The sequence below is a fragment of the Cebus imitator genome, unplaced genomic scaffold (assembly GCF_001604975.1).
Source record: "Cebus imitator isolate Cc_AM_T3 unplaced genomic scaffold, Cebus_imitator-1.0 Scaffold721, whole genome shotgun sequence".
Classification (NCBI taxonomy): domain Eukaryota; kingdom Metazoa; phylum Chordata; class Mammalia; order Primates; family Cebidae; genus Cebus; species Cebus imitator.
In genome coordinates, this window is record NW_016108036.1 from 41,559 (window position 1) to 54,942 (window position 13,384).

The following is a 13,384-nucleotide window of genomic DNA, read 5'->3' on the forward strand; positions in this document are numbered from 1 at the left end:
AGGGGCACCGTGACACAGGGCCATCAACACTTGGTCATGACAAGGAGGGGGCACCGTGACACAGGACCATCAACACTTGGGCATACAGTGGTCATCTCATCCAACTTCTCACAGTAATGATTTGGAAGGCAGCGGAGGATGAGAGTTGAAAGTGCCATAAACCATCACCCAATTCCTGGGCCCATTTACCAGTGGGGATACTGAGGCTCAGGCTCTGTCCCCAACAACAATCTGAGACATTGATCAGCCCCCAGGGCATGCCACCAGTTCATCCCAAAACACAGCTCCCAAGCTGATATGTAGACAGAGACTCCCAAACCCCCAAAGAGGATTTTCCCCCTTTATTTTTTATTTTTATCTATTTATTTAGAGGCGGAGTTTTACTCATTGCCCAGGCTAGAGTGCAGGGGCGCGGTCTCAGCTCACTGCAACCTCTGCCTTCTGGTTTCAAGCAGTTATCCTGTCTCAGCCTCCCGAGTAGCTGGGATTACAGGCACCCCTCACCATGCCTGGCTAATTTTTGTATTTTTAGTACAGACTGTTGTTGACCATTATGTTGACCAGGCTGGTCTTGAACACCTGACCTTGTGATCTGCCCACCTCAGCCTCCTAAAGTGCTGGGATTACAGGCATGAGCCACTGCACCTGGCCTTTCCCCATTTAATTAAAGAAATGGGATGAAGGTTATCCTCCTGGAGCCTGGTGCTGAAGCAACCTTTGGGCTATTTGCCACCCAGGGTCCCTGAGGTTTGGACCTCTCCTCATTCAGTCTGCACTGGGTGCCTGAAGTACATGTGAAACGAGACTGTGGAGCTGGAAGGGGCAGCACAGACCACCCATGGGAGCCCACTCCCATTAAATCGAACCTCTTTAGATGGGTTTATGAAATCTAAACCCTCTCTCTGGACCCTGACTGGGCCATTCCTTGCACTGCCCACCCCTCCCCGCCATTCTTTCCAGCACTGTTGTACAGTAATCATGGTTTTTGCTTCCTTGAGTCTTTCAAATTCACCATAATAGGTTTCTTCACTTTCAGTTTCACTATCCGTCCCCATTTTCCACCCATGTTTCTTCTCCCTTCCTTTTCACTATGTGTACCCTGACTTCATATCCACATAGAAATACACACTTTTCTTTCTTTCTTTTTCTTTTTGAGATGGAGTCTCATTATGTTGCCCAGACTAAAGTTCAGTAGAGAGATTTCAGCTTGCTACAACCTCTGCCTCCTGGGTTCAAGCGAGTCTCCTGCCTCGGCCTCCTGAATAGCTGGAATCACAGGCATGTGCCATGACACCCAGCTACTTTCTGTATTTTTAGTAGAGATGGAGTTTTGTCATGTTGGCCAGGCTGGTCTCGAACTCCTGACCTTGACTGATCCGCCCACCTCAGCCTCCCAAAGTGCTGAGATTACAGGCTTGAGCCACCACCTGGACTTAGAAATGTACATTTTTCTAGGAATGGTCTTGTTGGTTTGTCCAACAGAAGATCCACTGATGGTCCCCGCTGAGTTGTGCAGTGGGCATTCCATCTGCGATGGCCAGATGAGGCCAGCTGAGATCAAGGCAGGTTGCTTCCACAACAGCGTGCCTGCCCAGGAGGCTCTGACACATTCCTCGGATCAGCCCCATTGAGTTTCTTAGCCTTGTGAAGGCATTTACACCTTCAAAGGGAGCAACCGCCATACTCCTTTGCCTTCTACCTGAAGAGCTGAAATGCAATGACAAAGCCTAAACATTGAGGGAATCCTTGTGCTGCTCGTATTGGATGGGAACTCGTGAAAACACAAGGGGATTGTTCTGGAGCACGTCCTTCTTCCTTGCTAGTCGCTCCTGGGCCTCGGTTTGAGCAGAACAATCATCACCCATGAAGGCTCAATGCCAAAGCCACTACCTATCTTTCTTCTGGTTGGCTGGTTTGACCCCAAAGGCACCCTGCTGAATTTATACATCCTTAGCCCCCACTTCATTCCCACCACGCCCTTAATTCCATACAAGAGTATTCCTAGCTGCCGGCTTCAAGAAAAAGAGACAGGTAGGGGGTGGGGTGGAGGTGAATATCCACACCCCTGCAGGTGGACTCAGCCCGTGTTCAGCATGGAGGGGCTCCGGAGAGCACTGGACGAAGCAGAAGGTTGGAAAGACCCTCAGGAAGGCAGAGCCCGCCTGAACCAATGCCTCACAGCATCCTGGATCAACAGAATGTCAGAGTGGCAAGGGAGCCTCAGAGCCCAGGGTCTAGTCCAGGAGTTGGGAAGCTGTGGCCCTAGTTCTGTAAAGAAAATGTGGGGGGGAAGAACGCATTGCCTTTTGTTGTCTAGTATCTATGGCTGCTATTGAGCTCTGAGGTCAGAGGGGAATAGCTGTGGCCGTGACTTTACGATCCATGACACCTAAAATACTTATTCTCTGGCTCTTTAGAGAAAACATTTACTAGCGTCTGCTCTAGTCCAGTGCCTTCATTTTGCCAAAGGGAAACTGAGGCTCAGAGGACAGGAATGATTTGCTCGAGACCCCACAGAGAGTTTATGGCAGAACCTTGGCCATTCAGAACTTGGGTCCCCAAGTAAGGAGACATGGAAATGTGTGCACGTGCCCAGAGAACAGACACTGCAGGTTACCTGCACTTGGGTGAGGCTCATTTCTAGGGATCCTGGTCACTGCGGCTGCTGCCCACACCACCCCTGGGGTGTGTCTGCCTAGATCAGAAGGCCTGTGTTCTGCCTGGGGCCATGCCGACAGTCATATCTCTGCTAACAGGAGACAGAGAACATGTAGACTCAGCTGAGGACTGGGTCTTGCACAGCACCAGCCACATACAGGGCACTTGGTAAATATTTGTAGACCTAACACATGACCAAAATATAAATGAAAGCCGGGAGCAGTGGCTCACGCCTGTAATTCCACCACTTTGGAAGGCCGAGGTGGGCGGATCACCTGCGGTCAGAGTTCAATACCAGCCTGTCAACATGACGAAACCCCATCTCTACTAAAAATACAAAAATTAGCTGGGCATGGTGCCGTGCACCTGTAATCCCAGCTACGTGGGAGGCTGAGGCAGGAGAATTGCTTGAGCCCAGGAGATGGAAGTTGCGGTGAGCTGAGATTGTGCCACTGCACTCCAGCCTGGGTGACTGAGTGAGATTCTGTCTAAATAAATAAATAAATATCACACCCAGAGATGGCTGGCAGCAAGGGACAGCAGAGGGGGGAGGGGTTGGAGCAACGTACTGCCAAACCATGTGAGGCAATTAGAAAAGGTAGCGTGGGTGCAAATGATCAGCTGAGGTACCACTGCCATACAGGGGGCATTTAAGAACAGAAGTTGGGGGTGGGGTGGTGAGGGGTCAGAAAGATCATGATGGCACGGGTTTTTTAAATTTCTCTAAATTTCTTCGGAAAAATAGGGCAACTAGGGTGACAACAAAATGAATCTGATCACATCATCAACAAATTCAGGTTAGCAGCAACTTGGGATCTGAGGGCATGGGGTCAGACCAGCACCACCAGCAGGACCTGCGGGACTCACTGAATCCACTTCTGTTCTTAAATGCCCCATTAGGCAGTGGTGCCTCGGCTCATTTGCACCCACGCTCATTTTGGGTTCTGTTTTTAATTGCCTCACATGGTTAGGCAGTACATTGCTCAGCTCCCTCCTACCTCGGCTGTGCGATTCGCTGCTGGGCAGAGGCAGCCTGGGGAAAAGAAAGAAGGGTTCTCATGTCACAAGAGCCTAAGAGTGCCAGACACAGAAATCTCCAAGAAGTGGCTGCCCCTCAAAAGATGAGGACTGCACTCTGCGTTGAATCTTCAGTAAGGGGACCAATGAAACAGAGAAGGCTCCACAGGTTCCAGTTTGTAGGCAAGAATGAAAAAGCCCATGGGAATCCACTTACGGTCTGCAGAGGTCGGTCAGGGCTGGCATGGGCTCTTGAGGAAGTCGGAAATGCCTCCCAAAACCTCCCTGGCAGAGGACAGGGACCCACTCGGAGAAAAAGCTGCTTTTGGTAGGATCCAAACTCAATGGGGTAAGAAAGTGGGGGTGAGAGGAGAAAGAAGGTTCAGAAACAGGTCAGCGTCCAGAGGTGGCAGCTCGTGGAGGTGCCATGACTGAACACTCCACGGTGTCAGGACTATGGAGACTGTGGAGGTGACCATGCAGAGAGACCAGTGTCACCTCCCGGTAGCCACCCATCTTCTCCCATTCCCTCCAGGAACTTGCTGTAAAGGCACAGCAAGGCCATCTATTTCAACAAGAGCAATGGAGCCTTATGAAGCCATATTGTAAGAAAAATACAAAAACAAGTAACTGAGTAACACACACGCAGGTAACAGCAACTACAAAAGCAGAACCACCAAGCAGATCAAGTGGATGATGATAATCTGATATTACAAATTAAGTGAAAAGAAACTAAGAAATTTTTAGAAACTGTGAAAGAGCAATAGAAATCAGAAAAGATAAGGGATAATTTGGTGAAACAACAGAATGTATACAGAACTAGTAGAATTTAAAGAACTAGGAAAAAGAAAAAAAATATTTTAGAAATAAAACCAGAAGAAACATAAGAACAAGCAGGCCAGATGTGGGAGCTCACACCTGAAATCCCAGCACTTTGGGAGGCTGAGGTAGGCAGATCACTTGAGGTCAGGAGTTTGAGACCAGCCTGGCCAACATGGTGAAACCCCGTATCTACTAAAAATACAAAAAATTAGCCAGGCATGGTGGTATGCACTTGTAAGCCCAGCTACTCGGGAGGCTGAGGTGGGAGAATAGTAGACTCTCTGTCTCTACCTGGGAGGCAGAGATTGCAGTGAGCCAAAATCATGCCACTTTACTCCAGCCTAGCCAACACAGCAAGACTCTGTCTCAAAAAAAAAAATTTCGTGGAAGGATTAGAAGAGCCAAGAATTTCACACCTAGCTAAGTTTCCTAAAAGTATTCTCTAAAAAGGTTACAACGAATTATGAACTTCAAAGAACACAGAGTATACAGTGTCCATGAACACTCTGAGAACTCTATCAGCAAATGAACTGTAGAAAACAAAATATCATAGGAGAAATTTTGGTATTGTGTTAAAAAATGAAGATAAATCCTTAACAGAGGGTCAATCCTGAGCAACTGAAGGTCTAACTAGGAGAAGAGAGAGGAAATGAGTTGGATGATTTTCTGTAAATGTTATTTTCAGCTCCAGATTTTAAGGAGATTCCTTATGATATTTTCTGCTCTCCACATCCAATTTGCAACATTTCACTATGCCTCTCGTTATTGCTAAACCCATACATCCTGTAGTACTCCAGCTGTTCACTCAAGATTGCCAGCAAGAAAATGGCTGTAAAACCCAAAACATAAGATTAAAATTAGGGCTCATTTTCTTAATTCTAGCCTAACAAAAATTCTCTACACCCTGCCCACTTCCCTTAAGAGCATTTGAACCACGTGATTCCTACGACAATTCATAGTGTAAGAAAAAATAATCTGCAAGCCAGTTAAGTTTATATTGTGCCCCAGTTCTTTGACGACCAGCTTACAAATACAAATTATATAGAAAACATATTTGGCCAGGTGCAGTGGGTCACACCTGTAATCCCAGCACTTTGGGAGGCCAAGGAGGGTGGATCACGAGGTCAGGAGTTCAAGACCAGCCTGGCCAAGATGGTGAAACCCTGTCTCTACTAAAAATATGAAAATTAGCCGGGTGTGGTGGTGGGCACCTGTAATCCCAGTTACTGGGGAGACTGAGGTAGAAAACTGCGTGAGTGGTGGTGGGCACCTGTAATCCCAGTTACTGGGGAGACTGAGGTAGAAAACTGCGTGAACCTGGGAGGCAGAGGTTGCAGTGAGCTGAGGCTGCACCACTGGGCTCCAGCCTAGGTGATAGAGCGAGCCTCCATCTCAAAAAAAACAAGCAAACACACACCATATTTATAAGTGTCATGTTTCCTTGGGAAAATAGTAAATTAAACATGAACTGTCTTTGCAGTGAGTTAAGACCCTCTCGTGTTTTTGCCGGAGACCAGAAAGTAAGATTCAGCATAAAACACAGCATCTCTAGTCCTGATGCTAATTGTAAAAACAACTAATACTAATAGAAAGAAAACGTTATTTTGTGCTAATATGGCATAAAAACCTAAACATATTTTTTAGTCATTAAAATCAGAATAGACTAATTCTACATGAAGTGTTTTGCTGAAAAATGTTTAAATGTTTATCTAGAAATAGAGCACAGGTACAAAAATGATATTCTTCAATACCTAGAGAACTAACGAGCACATTGTAAAATATCAATTAAAATTTACATCAGACCAATGAAAGAGCTTAAATGTGGAAAGTATCAGTTTTGTGTGGATTTAAAGAAAAAAGGGGGCATTGGAGGTGTGATGATGAGCAGCACCAGCCTGGCAGAGGAAGAGCCTTTGCAAGAGAGAAAGAGGAGAGGCCTCCCAAAAGTGGTGGGAAGATGTGCTTTCGGGATCCAGAGGAGATTGGAAGTGGCCCCTGTGAGGGACCGGCCAGAGAGCAGCTTCCCTAGACGGCAGGAGCCAGGGATGTCTTTTTTGTTCTAGACTCGTCCTTTTCAACTGTGATCTGGATGCAGCCACCCACATGGGCTGGCAGCACAGGGCCTAGAAAGCTTGGCCTACTCTGTACATGGGAACCCCACTTGACATACTTGGGGGGCATCAATCCTTTCTCCAAGGCCCAGACCTTTCCCCAGTGGGAGGAGGCCTGGAGGGTACACCGTGTAACAGGGTAACTGTCTTATGGCAGGTTTGCTGCTGGGAGAGTAGAGGTTTGGGGACACAGGCGGAGACAGGCTGGGGTGCCCAGCTCAGCCCCCTGATCACAGCATCAGCCTCCTGCATCCACTGCCCACAGCGGCTTCAAAGCCACAGTGGATGGCAGAGACCACCCCAGGTCTGGCTGTGCCACATGCCCACTCTGAGCCTCTGTTTTGATTTATGAAATGTCAGGGATGGGCCAGATCAGGGATCCCCAAAGCAAGCTGGTCACACAGCCCCCAGGACAGCTTTGTGAAAACATCCATTTCTAGGCCCACCCAGACCCACGGACTCTGTTTTTGTGGGGCGGGACCTGGGGTCAGGTATAGAGATTGTTTGGATAACGTAATATTTATTAACTTTAGAAAAGACAATGAGGAACAAAGAAGAAAATATTTTGAGTGTGGGCACCTGTATTTTTTTCACTGCGCCCAGGCTGGAGCACAGTGGAGTGATCTCAACTCACTGCAGCTTCCACCTCCAAGGTTCAAGTGATTCTCCTGCCTCAGCCTCTGGAGTAGCTGGGATTACAGGTGTGTGCCACCATGCCTGGCTCATTTTTTTGTATTTTTAGTAGAGACAGAGTTTTGGTATGTTGGCCAGGCTGGTCTTGAACTTCTGTCCTCAGGTGATCCACCCATCAAGGCCTTCCAAAATGCTGGGATTACAGGCATGAGCCACCACGCCTGACCAAGCACCTGTATTCTTAAAAAGCTCACTGGGGCCAGGCACAGTGACTCACGCCTATAATCTCAGCACTTTAGGAGGCTGAGGCAGACAGATTGATTGAGGTCAGGAGTTCGAGACCAGCCTGGCCAATATGGCAAAACCCCATCTCTACCAAAAAATACGAAAATTACCCAGGCGTGGTGGCACGTGCCTGTAATCCCAGCTACTCAGGAGGCTGAGGAAGGAGGATTGCTTGAACCCAGGAGGCGGAGGTTGCCATGAACTGAGATTGCACCACTGCACTACAGCCTGGGCAACAGGGTAAGATTCAGTCTGAAAAAAAGCTCCTTGTCCTTAGTAACCGTGCCAGTCCGCATGATCTTCTCCAACACCCTCATTCTCTTCCAAAGAAAAGGCGAAGAGGAACCGTTTACTCTATTCATGTCTATTTGCACAGAGCTGCTAACAGATGCAACATTCCAGGTGCCCCCAGCATCTCAGCCTTCCCCCTCCACACATCATGGTTGGTCCCTGGCCCATGGATCTTTCCAGCCTTATGTCCCACAGTCCAGCCAATGAGGTCACCTTGGCTGCCCATGACGTACTCTCCTGCCTTCCTGGGCCCTCCTCTGCTCCATCTCCCTGTCCTGAGATCTTCAGGACTCACTTCAAATGCTAATTCTACCCTGAAGCTTCCCCCGATGCCCTCCTCCACCCACTCATGACCTGCTTTGAAGCTACTCAGCACACTGCTGCTGTCTGTGGCTCACGGGTATCTCTGGTGCCTGGTAGATAGTAGTTGCTGAATACACACCTGTTGAATGAACAAATGAATGAATCTCTTAGAAAAGGCTAAGGAAGGCCAGGTTTTAAACCAGGAAAGCCAAGGACCCAGAGCCCAGGCTGACAGCCCTGAGAGGGCACGGGCCCCCTGGCACCTTACTTGTTATACAGCACAATGTCGGGCTTCCAGATCTTCTGGGCAGGAACACACATGAACTCTGCCCGCCCATAGTCCGAGGGGTTCCACTGCAGCTTGTAGTCATTCCAGATCTCAGGGAAGGAAGCAGGGAGGGAGGAGACAGTCACAGGATCAGTCGGGTTTTACTTCTCTTGGCACCACCCATCTTGGTGACTCCCCACCCCTGTTGCATGTGGCCAAGCTGCATCCATGCCATGATCACATAGTTCAACTTCTCCTGGGGGTGCAGCGGGGGAGAGACCACAGGGCTGGGCCTGTGGGCTGCCTCCTGGCCCAAGGGGAGCCGCTGTCCCCAGGACTGTAAGCAAGCCCAGCCCCTCATCAACCAGACAGGACCTACTGGAGCTTTCTCTGGCCACTTCTAGTGCCAGGAGGAGCCTCCTGGACTCCTTGCACGGGGTCCAGGTCCACATGCCTGCTGTTTACAGCCTCTAAATGGCTCTCCCAGGGGTGTTTTCCAACACGGAACTCTCTTTCACCCCAAGATTCAGCAAGGCTGGCTTCTGCAATGTTCTAGGGGAAGAAGCCATGATCCTCACAGGGCTTAGGAGGTGTCTGGGTGCAGAGGGTGGGGGTCTCAGTCCTCAGCACCAGAGGAGAAAGGGGTGAGGCTGAGGCCACAGAGGGAGCATGTGCATCAGGTACTGGGTGGCGCACTGTACCCATCTGACTTTCCAGCCTCCTGGGGATGAGGGCTGTGTGTGCTGAGTGCTCAGCTGGCCAGGCTTGCAGAAGGGTCACCAGCAAGCCAATGGGCCATTATGTCTCTTGGCAAGTCTGGACAGCCTCCCTGGGGAGGACACGTGGAAGGCAATTTCCTGGCCTCAATCTGAACAGGAAAATCTACTCCCACCCTACCAACAATAGCAGCGTCTGATTCTGACTTAAGAATGAGGTTTTGGGCCGGGCGCAGTGGTTCATGCCTGTAATCCCAGCATTTTGGGAGACTGAGGTGGGCTGATTGCTTGAGCTCAGGCGTTCTAGACCAGCCTGGGCAACATGGCGAAACTCTGTCTCTGTAAAAAATACAAAAATTAGTCAGGCGTGGTGGTGCACACTTGTGGTCCCAGCTACTTGGTAGGCTGAGGCAGGAGAATCGCTTGAACCCTGCTGGCGGAGGTTGCAGTGAGCCGAGATTGCGCCACTGCACTCCAGCCTGGGTGACAGAGCGAGATCCTGTCTGGAAAAAAAAAAAACAAAAAACAAAAAACTGAGTTTTTAGCAAGAAGGAGAGAAGGAGGTTGTCTCAAGCACCACCCCAGCGCTCAGGGGAGGGGCTTCAATCTCAGGTTCATTCAGTCCTGTTGTGTGAACATGGGGAATGTCTTTCTCCAGGCTGCAACCTGTCCATCTGGAACTTGAGGGGTTGGGCCCTACAGTCCTTCCAGGGGGACCGTAGGACAGTGCATGTGGCATCAAGCCTTAGAGGAGAGAGATTTGCCAGTCAGCGGACCCCAGTCTGGGTTCCACAGAAGTGAATGAAGCCTGGTCTTTGGGCCCTACTTGGTTCACCTACAGCAAATAAAGCAGTCACCACCAGGGGGCAGCAGTGCCCAGGGTCTGGTCACTTACTTGCTTGAGCCACAGGTTGGTCTCCATGATCTGGTTTACTTCATCCTAGAAAGAGGGATTAAAGTAGACAGGAGAATTACAAAAACAAGGCTCATTCTGGGAAAGGCTCCTCCAGAAGCCCCGGTCCCCATGGCCACGGCTCGCGGCTCCAGCACTCACCACCTTCACCAGCTGAGACATGGACACCTCGAAATGGATGATGACCGGGTCAGACACGTTGGCCACAGGCCGGATGATCTCACTGTCATCTTCAAACAGCCGCTCAAAGAGACGGTGCTCAGCCTCCGAGGCCCTGGCCACTGGAAGAAGCAGCCTCCTCAGTCCATGGGGGAATCATTACTTAACCTGCCCTACCCAGCCCACCAGCAACATTGCTTACTGACAGCATCCCCTCCACCTGTGGGGGGACTCTGTAGAACCCTAGACTTTCAGGCTAGTCTTATCCCGTGGGTTGCAGACTGGGAAACTGAGGCCCAAGAGTGGCAGGAGTCTACCAGGTCACACACATTCAGTGAGAAGCACAGTGGTTGCAAGCCTAGGCTCTGCAGCTGGACAGACCTGGTGAAAATCCTGACAAATCACTTGTGAGCTGTGTGAGCTTAGGCAAGTGGCTTAACCTCTCTGAACCTCAGTGTCTTTATCAGTCAAAATAAGGATTATAAACGTATCCACCTCAAACGGTGTTGAGAAGGATGTGCACAGCTTGGTGCTGTGGTAAGAGCTCAACAACTATTCGCGATCCTTTCCTGGGTTGTTACTGCAGGGCGGGCGTGTGGTGCAAATGCTGTCTGCCTAGGTACAGCCACTCCCTGCTTCCACGATGGAAAGATGGCCGACCCACCCCAGGGGCAAGGCCACCCACGGTCACCCAGGCCCAGGTCTCTGGGACAACGCGGCCCGGGTCTGGGCCTCTCTTGCATTCCATCCCATAGGGGTTTAGCCACCAGCCCTCTTAGAAACCAAGACACCAAGTGGCTCCTGTGATCTCGTGTGCTCCCCCAGCTCTTGCTGATGCTGTCTTCACATTCTCATCAACGACTTTGACTTCTCTGCAACCCTTGGGCACCCCTTTGTTTCTAAGCCACACCCCAGCACAGATGAGGCATACGCGGAGTCAGCTGTCTTTCAGTTCCCACGTACAGATCTGGGGGCAGCTTGAGGAGGCGGAAGGAGAACCCTCTGGGAAGTTGAATCCAACTTCCTCAGGTCTTGAAATGGGATTTTTGCCTGATCTCCCCCTCCTTTTCCCCAGAATGAAAGGAGGGTTCCAGGTAGGAGCTCAGTTGAGAACGTGTAGCGTTCTGAATAGTGGAGGCCTGGTCTTTGGGCCCTACTTGGTTCACCTACAGCAAATAAAGCAGTCACCACCAGGGGGCAGCAGTGCCCAGGGTCTGGTCACTTACTTGCTTGAGCCACAGGTTGGTCTCCATGATCTGGTTTACTTCATCCTAGAAAGAGGGATTAAAGTAGACAGGAGAATTACAAAAACAAGGCTCATTCTGGGAAAGGCTCCTCCAGAAGCCCCGGTCCCCATGGCCACGGCTCGCGGCTCCAGCACTCACCACCTTCACCAGCTGAGACATGGACACCTCGAAATGGATGATGACCTGGGCCGGCCCGCCCGCCAGGAACTCCCTGCGCCCTGCCTGGTCCCGGACCCTCGCTATCCACCAGCCCTCCCAGGCACTCAAGAGCCTCCCAGCGGCGGGCCAGGGCCGGCTTCCCCCATCAGGCTAGTCTGGAGAGCGGGAGAAAGACGGGAGGCACTGCCCCGGTGGAGGGTCCCACAGCGACGCAGCCTTGGGCACGGGGTGACGAGGACCGGAGGAGAGGCTGGCGTGCCGGCTGCAGCCCCAGTCCCGAGGCGACTCCCTTTTCCCCCAGGTGGCCTTGGCCAAGTCTTTAGTCTTCTCTGGCTCGTTTCCCCGTCTGTCCGTCAAATGAGGAGGTGGGCGGGATGCAGACGGTGGAGCGCGAGGCCAGTTCGGGAGTCAGTGCGCGGGGCAGGGCGACCGGCAGCGCGGGGACGCGAACCCCCAGTTCCTGCGCCCAAGACGAAAGACCCGGTCCCGAACTCCCCATCACCCCGCGCCTACCTGCGCCAGCCAAGTGACTCCCAGGTTTGCTGGTGGCTAGGGGTGGGGAGTAAGCCGAAAGGAAAAAAGCCACCCCACCCAAGTCGCTGCCGCGCGGGAGCGGGTCTGCACGGGTTCCGATTCCCCGGGACCGCGCCCGCCCTCTCCGCTCGCCGGCGCAGGGCTCTCACCTGCAGCGCCTGGAACCCCGCGCCCACTCCCGCGTCCCTCCGGAGCCCTGACGCCCGTGCGCGTACCTGGCAGCAGAGACAGCAGCGGCAGCCGCGGCGACGGCGCCCGGGGCGGCGAGAGCGGGCGGGAGCCCATGGCTGGTGGCCCGGCTGGCCGCGGACTCGGACGGTCGGAGCGGGCGCGGCGGGCGCAGAGAAGGCCTCTCCCCGTGCGGCTCCAGCGCAGACCCCGGACCCAGAGCCGTGCGAGCCGGGACGCGCGGGAATCCTCTCCGCTTCGCCGCCGCTGGGTTTCCGGCGCCCTCGGACCCGCGGGAGGACAGGAACCACCTGCAGCCAAGCAGCGCCGGGCGCGGGAGTGGGTGGGGTAGGGCTGGCTGGCGTGCGCGCCCTTGGGAAGGGACTCCCCACCGGAGTCTCCAGCGCCCGGTGGGCTCCCTCTGCGCGGGGCGGGGCGCGGCGCTCCGGACCGCGGCGCCCGACCAGATCCGAGCAGGTGCTATCACCACCGCCAGGAAAAAAGAGGGACCCAGCCTCTGTCCCTGGCTTTGGGGCGTGTGCAGCTGCCGCCGGGGTTTGGGACCACCGGGCCAGGCGCTGCAGGAGAGGCGCTAACACACCCTGGGAAGGAGGCCTCACGCATTTTCATGCTGTTAAGTAACTGTTAAATATTTTAGATATCGTACTGGTATTTTTTAAGTCCTTATAGTTTAGGGGCGGTAGAAGTCAGCTGAAACAATACTGGCCGTGAGTTACTAATTGTCGAGGCAGGATGATGGTATCTAGAGGTTCGGTATACCGTTCTCTTTCCTTTAGAATATGTTTGAATTGTTGCTTAATGAAAAATTAAAGAAAGATAAAGAAGACAGAATTTAAAATGAGGCTTCATTTGCCCTTTTTCTGAGACAAGGTCTCACCCTGTCGCCAGGGCTGCAGTGTGCTGGCTCCGTCTCGGCTCACTGTAGCCTCCACGTGCGGGCTCAAGTGAGCCTCCCACCCCAGCCTCTGAAGCAGCTGGGACCACAGGCAGGCGCCACCGCGACTAGTTAATTTTTAATTTTTGTGGAAAGGGGCGTCTCCCTATGTTGCCCAGACTGGTCTGGAACTCCTGGGCTCAGC

At 52.1% G+C, this 13,384-nt stretch overlaps 1 protein-coding gene across 1 annotated transcript in view; it reads right to left on the reverse strand.

Annotated features, from left to right (window-relative positions):
• LOC108296519 (neuronal acetylcholine receptor subunit alpha-3-like) overlaps positions 1–12,590 on the reverse strand; it is a 14,642-nt gene extending 2,052 nt beyond the window's left edge. Inside the window, 4 exon segments of the mRNA XM_017519003.2 lie at positions 8,389–8,498; positions 10,000–10,044; positions 10,159–10,312; positions 12,337–12,590. Coding sequence (XP_017374492.1) covers positions 8,389–8,498; positions 10,000–10,044; positions 10,159–10,312; positions 12,337–12,401 — 374 coding nt within the window. The 5' untranslated portion in view covers positions 12,402–12,590.
• Positions 12,591–13,384: the final 794 nt, after the last annotated feature.